The following is a 21,046-nucleotide window of genomic DNA, read 5'->3' as shown; positions in this document are numbered from 1 at the left end:
TATATATACACACACACACACACACGCACACGCACCCATCAATCCATTGTTCTACCACTTATTCAGGGTCGGGTTGCGGAGGCTACAGCTTTGGAGGAAAGCCAAGTCTTCCCTCTCCCCAGCTACTTCTTCCAGCTCTTCCCAGGGATCCCGGAGAGACGTAGCCTCTCCAGCGTGTCCTGGGTCGCCCCCGGGGCCTCCTGCCGGTGGGACATTCCCAGAACACCTCACCAGGGAGGCATCCAGGAGGCATCCTTATCAGATGCCCGAGCCACCTCATCTGGCTCAGCGGCTCGGCTCTGAGGCCCTCCCGGATGACCGAGCTTCTCACCTTATTTCTCAGGGAAAGCCCGGACACCCTGCGGAGGAAACTCATTTCGGCCTCTTGTATACAGGATTGCGTTCTTTCGGTTACGACCTATACAGCTCGTGACCATAGGTGAGGGAAGGAGCGCAAATCTACCTACCGGTAAATTGTCGATCTCCTGATCCCTACTGCCCTCTGTGTTGTTCATCTTAATATGATGAGGCATCATTTAGTGAACAAATGAGCCTGAGCTCAACTTTATTGTTGCCAGCACGAATGGTGATCTGAAGCCTTGTCATATGCCATCAACTCTAAACCTACAGCGCCCTCTATTGACTATATGTATCACAATCACATATCAAGATACCCTCACTCGTGAACAACAATAATAATAATACATTTAATTTGAAGCGCCTTTCACAACACCCAAGGACACTTTACAGACGATCAAACAATAAGACAAATAAAACCACAGATAAAATTATAAATACAAGAGATATATTTAAGTGGAATAAGCCAGTCTGAAAAGGTGAGTTTTGAGCTGGGTTTTGAATGTGGGAAGAGAATCAATGTTGCGAATATTGGGTGGAAGTGAGTTCCAGAGTTTGGGGACAGAGCGGCTGAAGGCTCTGCACCCCATTGTGCTGAGACGGGCAGAGGGTACAGAGAGATGGAGGGAGGATGAAGACCTGAGTGAGCGGGAAGGGATAGAGATCTGAAGATCTGATAGATAGGGGGGGGGCAAGTTTATGGATGGCTTTGAATGTGTAAAGGGGTATTTTGAAGTAATTTGATTGATTATATCTTTGTTTAACGGGGAGCCAGTGGAGCTGTCGGAGGATGGGGGTGATGTGATGGAAGGAGGGGGTTCTCGGAATGATCCGGGCTGCTGAATTCTGAACAAGTTGAAGTTTATGGAGAAATTTGAGTTGGACGCCGAAGAGAAGTGAATTGCAATATTGCAATACTTAAACTCGTCCCCTTGGGGCTAAGATCTCATCCCTTATGCCGTGCACTTTACATATAAATATAAAATTAAATAATAAAAAAATAAATATTAAATTAAATAACTTTTTAATTCTTTTCAGTCGAGTCATTTTGTGAAAGATCGGCGCTAATTAACCGCCAGGTGTTAACGTCTTCTGATGCAAGCAATCACACTAAGCAGCGCCAGCTGCGTAAGACTTGCTCACCTGATGAGAGCCAGAATTCGCCAGTGTGAACCATCCATAAGAGCGTTTACTGTCAGGTAAGCGACAACAGTGATTTTATTTGCCCAAATTTATTTTGACAAACTGTCGAGCAGTTTTGATCTCACAGTGGGCCTGAAATAGCGAAAGCATGCTGTACTGTACTACTGCTTCTTCAGAGTCACTTAAACTCTTCTAATGTCACATGAAATTTGCCATCAGTGTACAATAAATTAATTTAAAAAGTTAATAAGTACATTACTGTACATATATTTCCAGCGACACGTACACTGTACATTCATATACTCGGTAAATGAAAGTCAATGCTGAATTTTGAAGCTGTTCGTGTCGTGGAAAAAGATGCCTTAAAAATACGTTCGACGTCACTCATAAAAAGGGCGGACTTTTTCGATATATTTTTAGAGAGTTTTCATAGGTTTGGGGGTCTGAATATCATGTCGCACGAGACAAAGATCGCGACAGTGCCATCGATATTATACATGAAAATACATTCGACGCTGCTTCAAAAAGTTCAATACACTTAACTCACATTGGAACACCAAAACACTAGCATAATGTATTCTGATTTAACTGGCGCTATTATGCTTTTATTGTATGTCAGGATGTACCATTGCTTTCAACCTCTAGTCCCCTAAAACGCACGATAACAAGTATCCAAAGCAGGAGCAGCATTTTATATGCAGCTCTTATTGGACCTGAGTCGAAAAACTATAAACATTTTGTATTTAACTTTTTAGATGACGTTTATGTACAATACTGTGGAAGCATCGTACAAGATACACAACCTCAATGATTGAAGGCACAATCTAGCAAAGATTTTCAATCATCACAATGGTCAAAATTATACATACAGGTTCATATATATATTTATACACTTGCACATTAACACATACACACACACTAACACACACACACACACACACACACACAAAATTAAGCTGCCATGCATGTTTTTGGAATGTGGGAGAAACCCGGAGAAAACCCACACAGCACAGGGAGAACATGCAAACTCCACACAGCCCGGAACCGAACCCTGCACCTCTGCACTGTAAGGCGGGCATGCTAACCAGTGACCCACGGTGTCGACCGGTATAACGTTTTGCGAAAGTAAATTATTAAAATACCTAAATTGACATTAATGGCCTTGTGTGTGTGTAAACTTGGGACAGCAACTGTATATTTTTTCTGCATTAATTCCTTTAATAACTTTTCATGAATATGTCATAATTAGGTGTTGCCGTCCCTCAAACTTTGGGCAGTGATTAAAAGAGCTCAATTAGTTGCTCTAACTCCATTGTTTTATATGTAAACACATTATTGTTGTTTTCTCTGTGACGCTCCTCTGAAACTAGTTACATCAATTAGAAATACCATGACTTTTATTGATAGATTCCCCATAGTCCCCCTCAAGGAATGCCATACAGCACATTTGTTGTGCACTTATCTTAAAAACTGTTTGTTCATGATGCAGATATGAGCGCGGGTCAAAGGTCACAGGTGGCCCTCTTTGAAAGCCATCAAAGGGAAGCAGAACAAGATGCCTCCGAATCTGCAGTCCTCTACCTTTTCCACGAGGTTTCCAAACTTGAGGCCTCCTTGCAAAGTGGTGTACTGGACACCGGATCGCTGAATGACAGTCAAGATGAAAAGGTTGAAAGGGCTCAAGCCTCCGTCAACCCGAATTTGTTGTCAACTTATGAACACAATGAACGGCTGGTGTGCGGCAAGGGCGAAATTGAGTCCCCACCTGGAGGCCACAGCCCTTGGAGAGTGTTGAGTCTGATCAACCTGCAGTGTGAGAGGCTCATGGATCTCGGAGAAGAGCATGCAGACTCGAGATTGTTTTTTCCCACCGAATGTGGTGTCGCCTCTGCACACAAATCAGGAACTGGTGCCAGTGTTGAATGCACTTTGAGACCATCACCCGTTGCAGGGATCGCCACTTGTGGCGTGCCGGTGGTTGATGAGCAAGAGAATTGCTTTGCTTCTAAAGCCGAGACTGGTGACAAAGAGATGACTTTTCGTGGGCCACCACCGATGCTTGACAAAGACGCAGCAGAGGAACAAGCTCCCGTGTCCTCTCGGCAATCTAAAACACAGCCAGTGTCGAGTGTTGACATGTTGGAGGGGAGTCATGACCGCTCCTCCGCGGAACATCACAATGCTGACACCCATGTCTTTGAAAGTTCTTTGTCCCTTGTGCACATGCCTGATACATCCCTTAATCGTGAAAAGGATTTTGACTCAGACAGCGTGAAGCGAACATGGCCAGCTGGCACCCTCGACCACAATGCAAACCTAATGTTGGGCAGTCATTGGCCCTCCAAACCAGATGACGGCATGCTGCCATCAAAATCACACAGTGCACATGCGCCCATTGAGGAAAAACCGCAGCGCTCTCCCGCCACCACAGTGACCTCACACTTGAGGTCAAAGGAGGGAAGTGCAACGCCCGTGGCTCAGCACTTGTGGAGAAACAAAACGGCTAGAAAGCAAGCCAATCCCAGTCGCAGCGGCGATATCCATGACCCGCGCTTCCAGGGAGTCGCATTCCGGATGAACGCAGAGCTGAATGGCAGCAGGCAACAGTGTCGGCTCCGCATCACATCCAAGTACAGGTGAGGACACGCCAGTATACAATAGAAGGATGCCTGGTGATGCACATTGTATCTACAACTGCGTGTAACAATCGTTCTGCTTCGTGTCGTCTCTCTCGCTCTCTCCACCTTAGCAAGGTGCACTGCAGGAGCTTGTGGAAACAGAGGAGGAGGACTCAAACATCACGAACGACCAGCAACTCTGAGGAAGACAGTGAACCTAGTGCCTCGGGTACTTGCATTGGACACAAGTCAAGCCGCTGTCACTTTTGCTGCTGTATTTTGTCTTTTAGTTTAAAAAAAAAAAAAAAAAAAAAACGAATAATTTTCAAACATGTGAAATAGTGTTTTAACAAAATTGGCAAAATTACAAAACCAATTCAAATTAAGTCGGAATGTGTCCAACAAAAATAGAAAACAATGGTTTGCAAATCATGCTCAACCTATATTTGATTGAATACACTACGACGAGATAAAAAAAACTTTTTTTTTTAAATTGGGTTGCAAAAAATTCGCTTGCACAAATTTCCACCGATTATGTTCTTTAGAAACATACATCATTTCACTTTGCAGGGTCTTTAAACTTGCACGTTGCAGCAAAAGAGGCGAGAGTTCTCATTTTTACTATTAGTTGCATATTTTTTGTTCTAAATATTTTCATTTGTTGTTGATTGACTTCTAAGTCTACGGTTGCCACAGCGAGTGATGCACATGATTTGTTTGGCAGTTTATACACCGGATGTGGGAGGCTAGGAAAAAAGTATTTTGACTTTATATAATTTTCTGGTGATTTTTTTTACATATTTTCCCCACTAGGAGGCGCTGCTCCACAACTATTATTTGCAAACTGGCTTTCAGCTGATACATTTGGACTAAATACATTTTCTGAGAAGTTCACGTTACTGTGCCTGATTGGGAATCAAAAGTGGTGAACTCACGCGTGTTGACTGTCACTAGGGGGCAAAGTTTGTGCGTCGTGCTGTACCAGAAAGACCCCCATGTGGAGAGATGCAGAAGATGGGACCCCTCTCTGCAACGCTTGCGGCATAAGGTATTTAATTCTTATCAATATTAACACACATTACTCACACTGTAGTTAAAAATAAAATGTTCCTTAAAAAAAAATCATGTATTCATTCAGTCCTGCATTTTCTTGCACTTAGCTTGGATAGGGTCAGAGTTTAGCTGGACTCTATTTCAGCTAACAGGGCGAAAGGTGGGGTTCACCCAGGACTGGTTGCCAGTCAATTGCAGGCAATAGCATACATTAGTTTTTTTTTTCCTTGATGCGTATTGTATTTTTGAAAAATTCTTTTGTTGTTTCAAAGGTACAAGAAGTACAGGGTACGCTGCGTCAACTGCTGGCATATCCCGAGAAAGGAAAGCAACTCCAACTCACACTGTCTCAAGTGTGGACATTTTGTGAGAGTGACCTCCACTCAGTACAAACACACCACCTAAGAGTACATCGACCCCCCCCCCCACTTCATGGCCCTATGCAAACTCATGAACACCTTATTTCACCGCTTACCCACATGTTGTAAATTCACCACGACATGAGAAATCGCCATTGCAGAATTCACGGTCAGCAGCACAAGTGTCTCTCTATCCTACTGTGTATTACATTTGCTTCAGTATTGCAAAGTTGCTCTGATGGCTAATTTCGCGCCAACTCAAAGGCACATCAGAGTAAACAAATACTGACGGTTAAAAATAAGAATAATAATTTTAAAAACTGACAGCTCTTAAATTAGCTACATTCACAGGAGGAAGATGTCTGTCTATGAAAACACTTTAGAGTGTAAATGTTTGTTGTGGCTGTTAAGTTAAAGATCTAAATTAACGTTTCAGCGGATCTTTGGGAAGAAATGTGATGTGGACACTCGCCGAGGGTCAATCGTTAAGCTGCAAATGTCTCAAAACATGGAATGCTGGTGCATTCATCTGCCATTTACTGCAGAAACTCTCTCCACGTAACAGCCAAATTGTGTTTTGTGGCACTCAGGAACTGATGCTCCTTTTTTTTGTTGTTTTTGTCAATGTGTGCATTGAGGTGGTTTTTTTTTCCTTTATTTGGGTTGAGTGTGGTTTTGGGGTGGTACTGTATTTTATGACTAGCTTATGAGGGTCACTGGTTTTCTTGGTGTGCATGTTTGTGAGGATATAAAAAGGCAATTTTGTGTGAACGTTGATGTTGTTGGTCTGCATTAAAATTTGTGTGAATAGCCCATTGTTGCCTCATTTGGAGCACAGATCCAATATTCAAAGCACATTAATTACAGTCGTCTAAGAGGAGTGGTGGTATATTTAGTACCGTAGGACCAATTGCAAACACACGAGCGGGAGGGAAGCGGTGTGCGTTAAACACGTCACCGTTCTGTGAGCCCGCATGCAGTGTGGCGCTCTCGCCACAGTGGGTGGCCTCACATGGACGGATGCTGCGCAAACTATTGTTTGATAAAACCGATGACGTCTTTCTCTAATTCCAAACAGCCAAAGAGACTTTCCTCTCTTGACTTTGCCAAAACATCCACCAAGGACGAGCGCCAAAGGAAATGAGCTGAATGAGCCAAGAACATTAAAAAAACACAGGCCTGTTAAAATCAAGGTTTTATTTTAAAATCAAGCATCATAATCCACCAATCTCACCTGCTGTGCTCAATTCGAACATCAAATATAAACAACGGTTACGGCACGAATACCATCTCAAATAAACACTTCAAATTTTCCCCCTCGTGAAATAACAACAGATGGTATTTTATACAATGTGTAGCCTGCAGAGCAGACTTTGTCTGTACAGCTGAAGTTGGTGGGTCGACTTAGTTCTTCTACACTATATCTAGCACCGAATCTGTACAGCTGAAGTTGGTGGGTCGACTTAGTTCTACATTATATCTAGCACCGAGCACTCCAGAGCAAATAACGCAAACTCTTTTACTGACAACCCTCCGCAAAATCTTTTGGTTATATGTATGTAGACAAGTTATACTATGGAGCCCTTGTGTTCACAGGGAACGGGGACCGGGCCAAACAGTGAAAATCCACAAATAATTTCTACACATTCGATTGTGTTCTGTTTTTTGTTTTTAACCCCCCCCCCCCCAATTCTCGAATCAGAGGGATTGTACTGCCAATAAGTGTTTTCCATCAAAAACAGGCTTCTCCGCTCACCCCAAAATTACAGTACTTCTGGAGAAAAAAATCTGCAAATATAGCAAAAAAAAACGACAAATAGTTGTTGACAACCATTTGGTTTTATTTTTTAACCCCCAAAAAAAGTCTTCAGCAGAGTTATACCACAATAAGCCTTTTCCATGAAAAATGGCTTTTTGACCCTCCTAAAACGCACAATTATTCAAGAAAATATTGATAACAATTCTGAATAGCGAAAATTCACAACTTGACACCCATTCCGTTGCATTATTGTAATTTTTTTCAATGAGGGGTTGTACCGCAAATCAGCATCTTCACCCCTAAAACATGAACAAGTCTTGCTAAGAAATCCTCAAACAGCGAACATCCAAGAGTCATTGATGCCCATTTAATCAAAATGGGTTGGAATGATTGTTCCAATATTCCGGCAAGAATTCTTCAAAAAGCGGTAACATACTGCCAATAAGCGTTTTCCACAAGAAACATGTGTCTTACCCTTCCCCCCCAAAAACACCTTTAAATATTGAAAAAAAAATCCATAATTAGGTGAATCCATGGGTGCCTACCCACGAGTACGTGGGGGTTTACTGGACTGTCAGGAAGATGGAGAGCACCTCACTGGATTGAGAAGGTTGGCGAGTTCTCATTTGTGGAAATGATTGATTTGATTTAAAACGGTATTTTATTAATATACATTATTTTATATTTTGTCACTCAACAGCAGCCGATGGGACATTTTGTTCTGCATTTACACGATGTAGCTAAGTTGAGTACCCCTGACCACAATTTCTGCATGCATCTAAGTACTGTCAAAACAGAAATTTAAAAAGCTTAAAAAAAAAAAAAATCCGGTTTCTTTATTGGATCTCATCAGATTGCCACCATTATATGGGATGCCTCAGGGGCTGTTTGAATGAGGTAGTGCTGTTGAGGTGAGGAGGAGGAGGAGTAAAAAGAGGGGAGGTCGGGGGGGGTTAAAAATCAAAGATGCAGTCAACTGAATCAAAGCAAGGGAAAGTTGTGCTTTGGCTTCAGCCACTTTGGACCTGCTCACACCGAGGACCATGACTTTGGACTGCAAAGCTACCGAGCATGTGCACCTCGACTTTGGCGGTGGGGAGCAGAAAGACGCAGATCTCTCAGTGCGGGAACACCAGAGAGACTTGACGGTCCGACTCTGCGGCGTCTCCGGCCGCACTTCTTCGGTGAAGCCCCCTTACTCTTACATTGCCCTCATCACCATGGCGATCCTCCAGAGCCCCAAGAAGAGACTCACACTCAGTCAGATCTGTGACTTCATCAGCCAGAACTTTGCCTACTACCGGGACAAGTTCCCCGCGTGGCACAACTCAATCCGACACAACTTGTCTCTAAACGACTGCTTCGTCAAGGTCCCGCGAGAGCCCGGCTTTCCCGGGAAGGGAAACTTCTGGACTTTGGATCCCATGTCGGCCGATATGTTTGCGAATGGCAGCTTTCTTCGGCGGAGGAGACGCTTCAAGAGACAGCATCAACACTGCAAGAAGGTTAAGGACTCTGCCGTGCCAGTGGCTCTCCAACCTGCACCCGCCAGAATTCCGCTCCTCCAACCGGAGCCGTACCACCACCTGAGCCTTGGAAGTTTTTTAAACACTCTGACCGGTCCCGTGAGTCCGCCAGTAAGAACCTTGATTCCTGCTCTGTCTTTCCTCCTCTCCAAGGGATTGCCATCTTGTTTGGACATCTGCACTGCCATGCAGCCTTTGGACGGGACCTTCCCTTTGACCCACGCCGTCTCTATTCACGGGAGGATGCCTAATTACGTTTTTATGGACCCGAAAACACTCCTCTTGCTTTAGCACTGCAATTGTTTGACGCTCTTATGTAGGATATTTTATATACATCTTAGATTTGATGGGTTTTTTTTCCCTGCCAATTCAGGAATGAATCATTTAACACCTATTACACAATAAAAGATTTGACTTATTTCAACGCAGCTTCAGTTTATTAAAGTGCACTGTTAGTATCATGAACTACAAGAGGAGCCTTGCATGTAGTTTGCTTTGTAACACGGATGAGATTTTCAAAGTCATACAGTGGATATAAAAAGTCTAGACCCCGCCGCTGTTCAAATGCCAGGTTTCTGTGATCATAAAAAATTCGACAGATCTATTATTTCAAAGTGTTTTCCACCATTGTAACCTCTAACCTGGACAACTCAATTAAAATTAGTTTTGGAGGGAGGGAATAAAAAAAAAAAACGGTTGTGGATGCACAAGTGTGCTCACACGTTTATTTTTGTCGTCACACCTCAGAAGACAAGCCGTGGTGCAACAGAGAACTTCCACCGCATCGGATGGATGTCCTTCAAAAATTTGGCATTTGAACCCGGGGTGTGCAGACTTTTTGTACCCATTGTATTTTTAATACTGGCATAAGTTTAATTTTTCAAAATCTGCCTCAAATGGTTCCAAGCAGCTGGCTTTCTTGTAACCTTTTGCAACAAGGTCGAACAGTATTCTGTATCTCATAAGACTGAAATATACAGTACACTGTCGTTTGTTGAGAAATGTCAAGAGTTTGAGTACAGTTCATTCAAAGCAATAAAAGTGAAAACCATGACACCATAAAATAAAGTATGACTTGTTCTTGTAATTAGTCATTTTTTTCTCATCTTTCATAAGGATGCAACGTTAATAGATCTGACTGATGTGTCATCACATTGTGACGTCATCAGTTTTCAAGAAAGGTGTATAAAAATGCCGTGGGAGCATTTAGGTCCATCTTTGACAAAACAAAATTTTGGGTGCACCAGATATTTTGCCCAATGTCAGTTTTATATCAGTCAAAATGTCAAGAGTTTGAGTACAGTTCATTCAAAGCAACAAAAGTGAAAACCATGACACAATAAAATAAAGTATGACTTGTTCTTGTAATTAGTCCTCTTTTCTCATCTTTTATAAGGATGCAACATAAATACATGCGACTGATGTGTCATCACATTATGACATCATCAGTTTTCAAGTAAGGTGTATAAAAATGCCGTGGGAGCATTTAGGTACATCTTTGACAAAACCTCATTTCGGGTGCACCAGATATTTTGTCCAATGTCATTTTCATATCAGTCGGCTTGTTGGTGCGTATTAATTAGAAAAGATGACAAAGAGGCCTTTCTTAAATGGTCCAGACATGCACTCCCCAATATAACTTGCGCACTAAAACTACATTCACCTCGTCGGCTACACAAGGGCAATGTTGTTAGACACGCGCGCGCGCGCGCGCGCGCGCACACACACACACACACACACACACACACCCACACACACACACACACACACACACACACACACACACACACACACGGTATGAGGAACACTAATAGCGGCTAATAAGCACAGCATAAACCAAAATAACATTTAACAGTTCCAGGTAACGTGTACTGAAGTTGTCCACGTTTGTTTTTCCACACTGCCTCCTCGCTGGCGACATCCAAACACGCAGGGTCGGGCGAGGGCCAAAAGAGAAAGTCTTCCAAGTACAAACAAGAACACATAAATACAATTTGAAGTCAACGCACGGCATCTTGATGATGTTAAGATTGTTGGCTGGAGTTTTTATACAACCTTCATCGAAACACGGGAGACTTGTTCAAAAGATTGCCTTCAGTTAGTTCTGTAAACAGAAACTGAAAAAAAAAAAAGTGAATTGGTGAATCTGCTGGTGCGTTGTACGTTACTTTCATTGATATCTATGATTCCAAAAATGCTCCGTTGAACTCAAAAGAGTCATTTATGTGCAAGTCAAACATAACAAAATTAGAACACAGAAGTTGCTCTGTGTGCGCTTGAGTTTTTGTATCATTACAGTAACTCTGACACTGTGACTAGGAAATGCACAGAGCAAATGCAGAACAGGTTATTGCTTCAGTTTTGCTCAAAAGTTAAGTGAGTGCAGCGCCTTCATGAAGCAGATCTGCAGGCCTCGGAGCACATATGTCTCCAAGATGTTCTTCTTCCCTCCATTTCTTGTTTACTCCATCCTTTTCCCTTTGTGGCACGCGTGGTGTTAATCCTTCCCTCCTCCACCTGGACCGGACCACCCGCACACAAGCGGCCCACCAGCGCAGAGTCCGGGGACCCGTATCTCTCTGTACCACCCTTGGCAAAATTTTATGCAATCACCAGTCTTGGTGGATGTTCATCCACTTGTTTGGTTTGGTAGATACAAAGCAGGTCGCGGACATTTCTTTTGTTGTGCATTTTCTGTTTTCAAGACGTCTTGTTTTAAGGTTTCTGTCCTGACGCTTTGATGTCTTCCTTGGTATATCAGTAGGCCTTCCCATGTTGTTTGTACTTAGACCAGATTTTAGAAAGCAACCAACCATCTTTCGCAACAACGGCTGATAATTTGCCCTCATTAAGAAGTTTGAGAATTCTCTCCATTTTTTTTAACTGCACCCCCCAAATTAAGTAGCTGAATGAACATCCTCTGAGATTGGTGATTCCACACAATTTTTGCCAAGGGTTGTATTATGCAATCTAGTTCTATGGCATCAATATTAATGACATATTATGCCAGACAGATGCCACATATAATATTAATTGTCATGAAAACTGAGCATTATTATGTTTTATAAAGTTGCATTTCTTTTATTGGATTGGGGTTTATATTCCAAACAGGTGACGTAGATAGAGTACATTTGGACACAGATGTTTACTTTATTTGGGTTTATTCAGTGTTTACTGTCCATGTCGGAGCACTACAGTATCTCCACCCGTCGTTTCAGTAATGGAGGAGTCAATGAGATTCCACAGTTCAAAATATGCAGAATATCGGATGAAAAGATTTTAATTAAGAAGAAAATTGATGTCACCCCTGTGATGATGTCATCAAATTGACCTACTTTCAAATTGAAAACTCTCGAAAAATATTTTAATATTCAAAAAAATGATACTACTCATGTTGTATAATTTAATAAACAGTTTAAATATATTTCACCAGCAAGTGTAATGTCAATAATTAATCATAATAATACATTTACATAAAACACAACAACAGGGCCATGTATTTTTTTAATGTATTTTGAGGGGAGTTTTCAACTTTAAAATCAAATTGATCCACAACAAAAACAGGAAGGTTAATCATGTGTCCTGTTTTCTTCCTGTTTTTGTTTTGTGTGCAATCAGGCGACTGGTTCACTCATTTGTGGATTCATTTTAATAACGGGTGCAAGTACTGTGGGTCACGGGACGTTGAATTGATAAACCTTTGTCTCCCTCTAACGGCAAAATAATAAAATCACTGCACTCACAGCAATGGTTTGATTCGGCAAACTCGAAAAAACTTTCCCCAAAACAGTTCGTTCGGTGCCTTTACGAACATAATTACACATATCACAACCCCTAAAAACCTACTTTGATAAGTTTGGCGTGGAAAAACTTGCACAAAGCCGTCATAAACATCTTTGACATTAGAGGGCAGTCGGTGACATTCTTTTGGGAATGAATGGGCATTACACACAGATGCACTCCAATATTTTTGTCGGAATTCTTCCCTCAAGAGTAGAAGTTGTTAAGGCTGCTAAGAACAACTCATCGATGTCTTAACTTTTCACCTCTCATCATATATTTACAGTGACGTGAGGGGCTCACTTCAGGTAATAAAATAAAACATTATGGCAGGACAGATACTTCATACAACAACATATCAATTCGCGCAAACATGGAACAGAGGGACAATGAGAGAAGCGGGTGAGAGAAAGTTGGAAAGTGATGCGCCGTTTCCTATTATTACAGGATGGAGGTCGACAACATGCCACACTGCAACACAACTGTGGAATTTGGACTGTGCAAGCACAGATGATGAGAAATATGACAGCAATACGCAGTTGTTCCACACCGTGTCACCATGACCTGAGGGTACGCAACACACACACACACACACACACACACACACACACACACACACACACACACACACGCTATTTTATGTACATCGGAGGTTAATCCATGTTAAAATCAAATGGGATGTTGTCTTTCTGTTACATTGTTTGAAAAAGAGGAGTACACATTTCTGAAGCTATACCTTGTATGGCATCGGTGCCCAACCGACCTCCCTCGATCGACCCGCTACTGCACGTGCACGGATACACACACTCATGCCCTTATGAGCAACAGCCATAATGCCCGAACATGAACGAAACAAAAAAATTAAGTCGATACAAGAGCTTGTGAATGTGTAAATAGGAATCAGCGTTTACCTTAGTCGAGACGTGACCCGGCAGCATGGGACGCACTTTGCCAGCGTCTTCAGTGCAAAAAACGTCACTATCGTAGCTCACGTGTATCGTTTTAAATTTTTTTTCTCCTGGCACTTCAGATCCACTTTGTTTGCCAGCGCCATCGTTAATTGTACACGAAACAAACTTTGAATGAAGATAAGGAAAATAAAAAAAAAAAGATAAATGGCAATAGCTCTAATCGCAAAATGCTAGTGCAGACAGCTAACCGCTAACAACTTCCGGTGATGCAGGTCACGCGCAGCCGGAGGTTAAAGGTGACCTGCTTTGTTATATTATTTTTTTAAATACTTTTTTTTTGTGAAAGTGAAACTGAGAGGATGCTTACGGTGCAGTGTGCACTAACACAAAAATATAGAATATTATTAACACGCACACAGAGACACGTCTTTTTTTCTTTTCTTCACCTAAACCAGTGGTCCCCAAACTACGGCCCGCGGGCCGGATCCGGCCCGCCTCCGCATTTGGTCCGGCCCCCTGAAAATACCACAGAGTATTTTGATTTATTTTTCATCGATGTGGATTTGTCTTTGATCATAAAGTTGGGCTTTTGCAATAAAATGTTCCTTAGTTCTGAACCGTTTTCATGATTAACTATTAATTAGTAACTATTTCATAAACACAGATACAATAAGGTGACATTTGGTGCATATTTCTGTGCCGTTATCTGGCAATGCCAGAAAAAAAAAATCCGAAACCGGCCCCTCTCTCAGAGAACGGGATCATGGCGAAAAGGTTCAGTAAGAGAAAAATAGAATGCGGGGTATTTAACCCAAAGTGGACAAACGATGTTTTTGTTTCTTTCAGCGCAAAGAAACGTCTATCAGTCTCATCTGTCAAGAGGCGGCTTCATTTTGTGTGGGTTTCTGGAAAACAATCCATTTTTACATTTCCGTACTCTTGCGGCCACCCTTTTTCTGTTCCAGACTGACCCCGGCCCCCACATCACAGAAGCGAAAGCTTATGCGGCCCTCACAGGAAAAAGTTTGGGGACCGCTGACCTAAACCCACGATCCACTTGAGACCAATTCGACCTGTTTGTGAAGAATCTTAATTATCACCCAATATTTAACAAGATCCGTAAAGATAAATATGGATACAAAACACCTTGTTTTTATAAATCTTAGGATTGAAAGTATGATAATGATCACTTTTACAATATTCCTAGGAATTCACAACGACCCATGACTGTTGAGCGAATTTTAGAACCGGCCTGCAGGCGGTGCTTTGGAGTTACCTGCTCACCGCAGGTACCATGTTGGTGACCAATGGTTTATAATGTATTTCATGAAGTGTCCAGGGAGCGCAGTCTCGGTCTTCTCAGCGTAGCGTCCCTGGCTTGTGTCCAGCTGTTGATGAGGAAATTAGAGGGCGTGTTCAATCAAGGAAACAATTGATTGAGCCCATTATGTTCTCATTAGCCCCCCCTACTACCCGGCTGAAATCCCCTTGGCTGACTAAGGAAGTCTAAAGAGAGATAGCAGACAATAAGGAGATGTGTTTATCTTTGAAACATTCCGTCAATGTCCCCTGAGTTGCGTTTAATGCATCTTATGTTTTAAATCCACAGTTTATGTGAAAGTGAGAGATGTTGTCCTCCACCTGTGCCGATGGTGGACATATCCGACCTGGAAAAGCCTGAAATCCACTCGTGTACATCACCCCTATCAACCCCACGAATACAACCCAAAACCAGCAGGCCTCTAAAAGGCAAACCAGGAAGTGTGCACAGGAAACAGCTGTGGCCTGCATCCGCTCGCTCGCCCGTGCCAGGTGCATCCTGGGAAACTGAGCCATGTGTGACCGTCGATAGGCGACTGCTGCTGTTCCGGTTCTGAGGGTGGCCAGAAGATTCAAATAATCGAGAGAAACTGTTCTATGACATTGAGATAGTAAAAAACAACAAATAAAAGGAAGAGACAAGAATAGGTCATCATATTCTGAATCAAATCAATGTAATTGTGAGAGTTTTTGTTCTCAACATTGCATGGAAAGTCATCATATTAGAAAAAGTCAACCTAATATTTTTGTGTATTAATACAAATTTACTGGGGATCGTCAACATTTTACCATTAAAATAAACATCGAATATTCTCCCCCAAAAAACTTTGAACATCCATCCATCCACTTTCTGATCCACTTATCCTCACGAGGGTCGCAGGGGGTGCTGGAGCCTATCCCAATTGTCATCGGGCAGGAGGCGGTGGTAAACCCTAAACTGGTTGCCAGCCAATCACAGGGCACACAGAGACGAACAACCATCCGCGCTCACACTCACACCTAGGGACAATTTCGAGTGTTCCATTAACCTGTCACACATGTTGTGGGAATGTGGAAGGAGTACCCGGAGAACACCCACACAGGCCCAGGGAGAACATGCAAACTCCACGCAGGAAGACCCGGGCCTGGAATCGAACTCTGCACCTCTACACTGTGAGGCGGATGTGCTAACTAGTAAATAATCGTAATATTATTAAGAATAATTTCGTTGGAATTTATGCAACTTTACAATGATAATTAAAAAATAGTCTTCATGTTAACACATCAAAGTTAAAATAATAAGAAAAAATATGCTTAATTTTTACACGGAATCTTTTTCAGAATAGTCATCACAACAACCTATCGTAATAGTAAGAGCACAGCATAGTGATAATTTGTAACAGTAAATTGACAATTTGCAATAATGACAAAAGGTTGTTATAATGATATAAGAATATTATGTTAGAATCATAGTCATGTTATCAAGACAGAAAATATTTCAATTGTTAGCTGGATAGTCAAAATACAAACAAAAGTGAAATTTGCAATTCTGTTGATAAAAAATGTTACAATTTTACTGGGAAAATGCATTAATTATGTTAGAATATTTAAAAGGGGGAGGGGGGACTCAATGAAAAAAATAATGCATTCCTAATTTCATGAGAATAATGATATAGTAAGATGTGAGCGAAGAATATGAAAAGGGCAAGAACACACTCATTTACAACAATCAAGTCACAATATTACAATAATAAATTTCGACGAGAAAAGGAGTAAATCCGAGCAATTTCACGATAAAGTTGATGGTCATAATACCGGTTAGGCGTATTAGGACTCGTGTCATATTATTTATCTTCCTTATCTTTTGAACTGTCCAGGACAATGAGGCCAATAAGAGCAGCAGACGTGTTGCAGCAGACGAAGAGAGGAAGAGGAGGAGAACTTAGCGCATGTGTCCTGGCGAGTGTGCGCGCCATTGTTTGTCACTTTCTCCATCAATTGCACCGCGAATATTGCCCCAAACAATTAGCTCCTATGATCACTATCACTGTGCACACAATAGTGTTTACATGCTGCAAAGGAAACAAGGCCATGGAGTCCACTTGGTGGAGTGTGTCTCGTCTTGCTCTGTGTGTGTGTGTGTGTGTGTGTGTGTGTGTGCGTGTGTGTGTGTGTGTGTGTGTGTGTGCGTGTGTGTGTGTGTGTGTGTGTGTGTGCGTGTGTGTGTGTGTGTTTGTCCTCACTGTACAGTCTTCTGGGCTCCCTTCTATGTACTTTGAGAGCGGGAAAATTAAACACTGAAAGTATTATTTATTACTGGACATTATTCATCATTATTTCAAAAGCGCAATGTTTCAATATTCTCTCTCTCTCTCCGTCTGTGTGTGTGTGTGTGTGTGTGTGTGCGTGTGTGTGTGTGTGTGTGTGTGTGTGTGCGTGTGTGTGTGTGTGTGTGTGTGTGTGTGTGTTATCACATCAATGTACATTTTTTTTTTTTTTTTTTTTAAATGTAATTGTAAGTTTAAGTAATCGCTAATTACATTACATAGGTGACGCTTCCCCCACAGGAGGCGGCCATGTTTTGCTGCCATTTTTCTGCTACGGATACCTGAAGGAGACAAATTTAGTAGTTCCTCAACATCATGACCACAACAGTATAACACACCGTGCACTTACTTCCGTCACTGGAGGGACTACGAGAAATCGTTTGGGATAACGTTACGCTTGCATTTCTATTGAAAAATATTGATGGTATGCTTGGTGAGTTTGCCCCCAACCCACCGCAACCCCCTAAAAAAAGATAATGAAAAAGTACTGGGAGGCCCGGTGACCGAGTGGTTAGCATGTCGACCTCACAGTGCAGAGGTCGTGAGGTCGATCCCAGCTCCGGCCTTCCTGCGTGGAATTTGCATGTTCTCCACGTGTGTGTGTGTGGGTTTTCTTCGGGTACTCCGGTTTCCCCCCACATTCCACAAACATGCATGGCAGGTAAATGGAACACTCTAAATTGTCCCTAGGTGTGAGTGTGAGCGCGGATGGTTGTCTTTGTGTGACCTGTGATTGGCTGGCAACCGGTTCGGGGTGTCCCCCGTCCACTGCCCGAAGACAGCTGGGATCGGCTCCAGCACCCCCCTTGACCCTTGTGAGGATAAACAGATCAGAAAATGGATGGATGGATGAGAAAGTACTGAAAAATAATTAAAATGAATGAATCTGGGGTCCCTGAAGTCCAAGGTTATACAGGTCGGCATGAGGCTGAAAGGATGCGACCACTTTGAAAAAGCTGCAGTACAAAGAAAGTGATTGATATCTGGCTCACGTCTCCTGTCTCAGATTTTTTTTTTTGCCTCCTCAGGTGTGATAGTTTCTTAAAAATCATATTAGAGGTACAGGATGGGGCCAGAGAGGGCTGCTTGTAATAGTGACGGTGTCAATTTTTTTCCAGTCCTTTATGTTTTATTTTAATGTGTTGATGGCTTGATCAAGTGGAACTGCAGCTGCTGGATGCAAAGCAGCATCAGACAATACACCAAATATTTGCAGTCTGCATATTGACTCTCATGTGCGGCCACGATGATGATCATGATCATGATGATGATGATGATGACGATGATGATGAGGTCGGGCTACAGCTATAATACACCAATAATGGTGCTAATGACAGATTTGTCGCGCAGTTACTCAGCAAAGCGTTCTCTTTCCCAGGACCTCCAAGGTCACGCTACAGTCGCGCGGACATCATGATTGTGTGCGGGCGAGCGTCTGAGGAGGAAACCACCGAGGGAATGGAGAAAAGGTGCTGACCTCCAGTGTGCGACAGCCGCAGACGGCCTACCGCTCGCCCCGAGAACAAAGAGCAGGCGAGAGACGCATTTAGGAAGGAAGTCGGAGAGGAAAGTGGCCATGATGACGACTCTTACTGGCCATCAGCAACACAGGTGCGCTAATGCCAACGCATCCCAAATTCCCGTTCAAGTCCCATGAATGAAAAATGTTCCATCCTGCGACACACACACACACACACGCACACGCACACGCACACGCACACGCACACACACACACACACTTTGTACAGTAAAGAGGGGGTGCTTTTGAATGCAGCCTAAATGGTGCCCTGTGTTAGACCTCTCACATAAACAGTTTATTGTCGGATGGGGAATTGCATCAGGTGGTAAACTGATATTGACCATTCAATTTCTATCAAACTTGTTCTCATATGGGGGTGGGGGTGGGGGTGGGGGGATACAAACAGCACAAAGATTTGAACCCTGATTCTTAGAAATGTAGGGCAAATGTGCAGACCACTAGGCTACTGTGCTGCTGCATATTGATCATATCAGAATCATCATCTTTATTGGTCAAGTATGTAGAACACACAAGGAATTTGTCTCTGGTAGTACAGGTTACACTAGTATTATCAATAACAATAACAATAACAATAACATACACACACACACACACACACACACACACACACACACACACACACACACACACACACACACACACACACACCATACATACATACATACATACATATACAGTATATAATTACATATAATTATATATTATTATATATTGAGTGTGATTGGCTGGCAACCAGTTCCGGGCGTGTTCCAGCATGCCCGTGACCCTTATGAAGATAAGTGGATCAGAAAATGGATGGATGGATGGATTATATATTGACTATATTATTATAGCTAACCTTAAAAGAAGACAGTTGCATTCGCATTGAATTCCATTGAAATCTTTTTTTAGCAAGTCTCTCTTGTACCGTATAATCGCATAGATGTCTGTGTTCATGTGGGTGCTAGTAGTTCCTCAACATCATGACCACAACAGTATAACACACCGTGCACTTACTTCCGTCACTGGAGGGACTACGAGAAATCGTTTGGGATAACGTTACGCTTGCATTTCTATTGAAAAATATTGATGGTATGCTTGGTGAGTTTGCCCCCAACCCACCGCAACCCCCTAAAAAAAGATAATGAAAAAGTACTGGGAGGCCCGGTGACCGAGTGGTTAGCATGTCGACCTCACAGTGCAGAGGTCGTGAGGTCGATCCCAGCTCCGGCCTTCCTGCGTGGAATTTGCATGTTCTCCACGTGTGTGTGTGTGGGTTTTCTTCGGGTACTCCGGTTTCCCCCCACATTCCACAAACATGCATGGCAGGTAAATGGAACACTCTAAATTGTCCCTAGGTGTGAGTGTGAGCGCGGATGGTTGTCTTTGTGTGACCTGTGATTGGCTGGCAACCGGTTCGGGGTGTCCCCCGTCCACTGCCCGAAGACAGCTGGGATCGGCTCCAGCACCCCCCTTGACCCTTGTGAGGATAAACAGATCAGAAAATGGATGGATGGATGAGAAAGTACTGAAAAATAATTAAAATGAATGAATCTGGGGTCCCTGAAGTCCAAGGTTATACAGGTCGGCATGAGGCTGAAAGGATGCGACCACTTTGAAAAAGCTGCAGTACAAAGAAAGTGATTGATATCTGGCTCACGTCTCCTGTCTCAGATTTTTTTTTTTGCCTCCTCAGGTGTGATAGTTTCTTAAAAATCATATTAGAGGTACAGGATGGGGCCAGAGAGGGCTGCTTGTAATAGTGACGGTGTCAATTTTTTTCCAGTCCTTTATGTTTTATTTTAATGTGTTGATGGCTTGATCAAGTGGAACTGCAGCTGCTGGATGCAAAGCAGCATCAGACAATACACCAAATATTTGCAGTCTGCATATTGACTCTCATGTGCGGCCACGATGATGATCATGATCATGATGATGATGATGATGACGATGATGATGAGGTCGGGCTACAGCTATAATACAACAATAATGGTGCTAATGACAGATTTGTCGCGCAGTTACTCAGCAAAGCGTTCTCTTTCCCAGGACCTCCAAGGTCACGCTACAGTCGCGCGGACATCATGATTGTGTGCGGGCGAGCGTCTGAGGAGGAAACCACCGAGGGAATGGAGAAAAGGTGCTGACCTCCAGTGTGCGACAGCCGCAGACGGCCTACCGCTCGCCCCGAGAACAAAGAGCAGGCGAGAGACGCATTTAGGAAGGAAGTCGGAGAGGAAAGTGGCCATGATGACGACTCTTACTGGCCATCAGCAACACAGGTGCGCTAATGCCAACGCATCCCAAATTCCCGTTCAAGTCCCATGAATGAAAAATGTTCCATCCTGCGACACACACACACACACACGCACACGCACACGCACACGCACACGCACAC

The 21,046-nt window shown here is 42.9% G+C and overlaps 2 protein-coding genes and 1 long non-coding RNA gene across 6 annotated transcripts; 2 read left to right on the top strand and 1 right to left on the bottom strand.

Annotated features, from left to right (window-relative positions):
- The first annotated feature begins 1,386 nt into the window (after positions 1-1,386).
- On the top strand, positions 1,387-6,702 carry zglp1 (zinc finger GATA like protein 1). Of its 2 annotated transcripts, XM_019861695.1 has the most exons (5): positions 1,387-1,556; positions 2,990-4,136; positions 4,250-4,347; positions 5,073-5,166; positions 5,444-6,702. In XM_019861695.1, the coding sequence occupies exons 2-5, from the start codon at positions 2,992-2,994 to the stop codon at positions 5,574-5,576; spliced, it is 1,470 nt and encodes a 489-aa protein (XP_019717254.1). In that variant the 5' UTR covers positions 1,387-1,556; positions 2,990-2,991; the 3' UTR covers positions 5,577-6,702. The 2 variants fall into 2 exon arrangements, with proteins under 2 accessions (XP_019717254.1, XP_019717255.1); XM_019861696.1 differs by lacking the exon at positions 1,387-1,556 and having other exon boundaries at positions 2,947-4,136.
- A 700-nt stretch (positions 6,703-7,402) lies between these two features.
- Positions 7,403-9,902, top strand: LOC109510990 (forkhead box protein D1-like). The gene has a single exon (XM_019861710.1). The coding sequence runs from the start codon at positions 8,333-8,335 to the stop codon at positions 9,104-9,106; it is 774 nt and encodes a 257-aa protein (XP_019717269.1). The 5' UTR covers positions 7,403-8,332; the 3' UTR covers positions 9,107-9,902.
- A 680-nt stretch (positions 9,903-10,582) lies between these two features.
- On the bottom strand, positions 10,583-15,231 carry LOC109511096 (uncharacterized). 3 transcript variants are annotated; one of them, XR_002167245.1, is made up of 4 exons: positions 14,783-14,983; positions 13,507-13,553; positions 10,871-11,404; positions 10,583-10,775 (listed from the first exon to the last, which is right to left on the bottom strand). It is a non-coding gene; the product is annotated as an uncharacterized LOC109511096 (long non-coding RNA). The 3 variants fall into 3 exon arrangements; XR_002167244.1 differs by lacking the exon at positions 10,583-10,775 and adding an exon at positions 15,148-15,231 and having other exon boundaries at positions 10,849-11,404; positions 14,783-14,894; XR_002167243.1 differs by lacking the exon at positions 10,583-10,775 and having other exon boundaries at positions 10,849-11,404.
- Positions 15,232-21,046: the final 5,815 nt, after the last annotated feature.

The sequence above is a fragment of the Hippocampus comes genome, unplaced genomic scaffold, assembly GCF_001891065.2.
Source record: "Hippocampus comes isolate QL1 unplaced genomic scaffold, H_comes_QL1_v1.1 scaffold7, whole genome shotgun sequence".
Taxonomy (NCBI): Eukaryota; Metazoa; Chordata; class Actinopteri; order Syngnathiformes; family Syngnathidae; genus Hippocampus; species Hippocampus comes.
The sequence above is the reverse complement of the archived record's forward strand: the minus strand, read 5'-3'. Positions and strand labels throughout refer to the sequence as shown.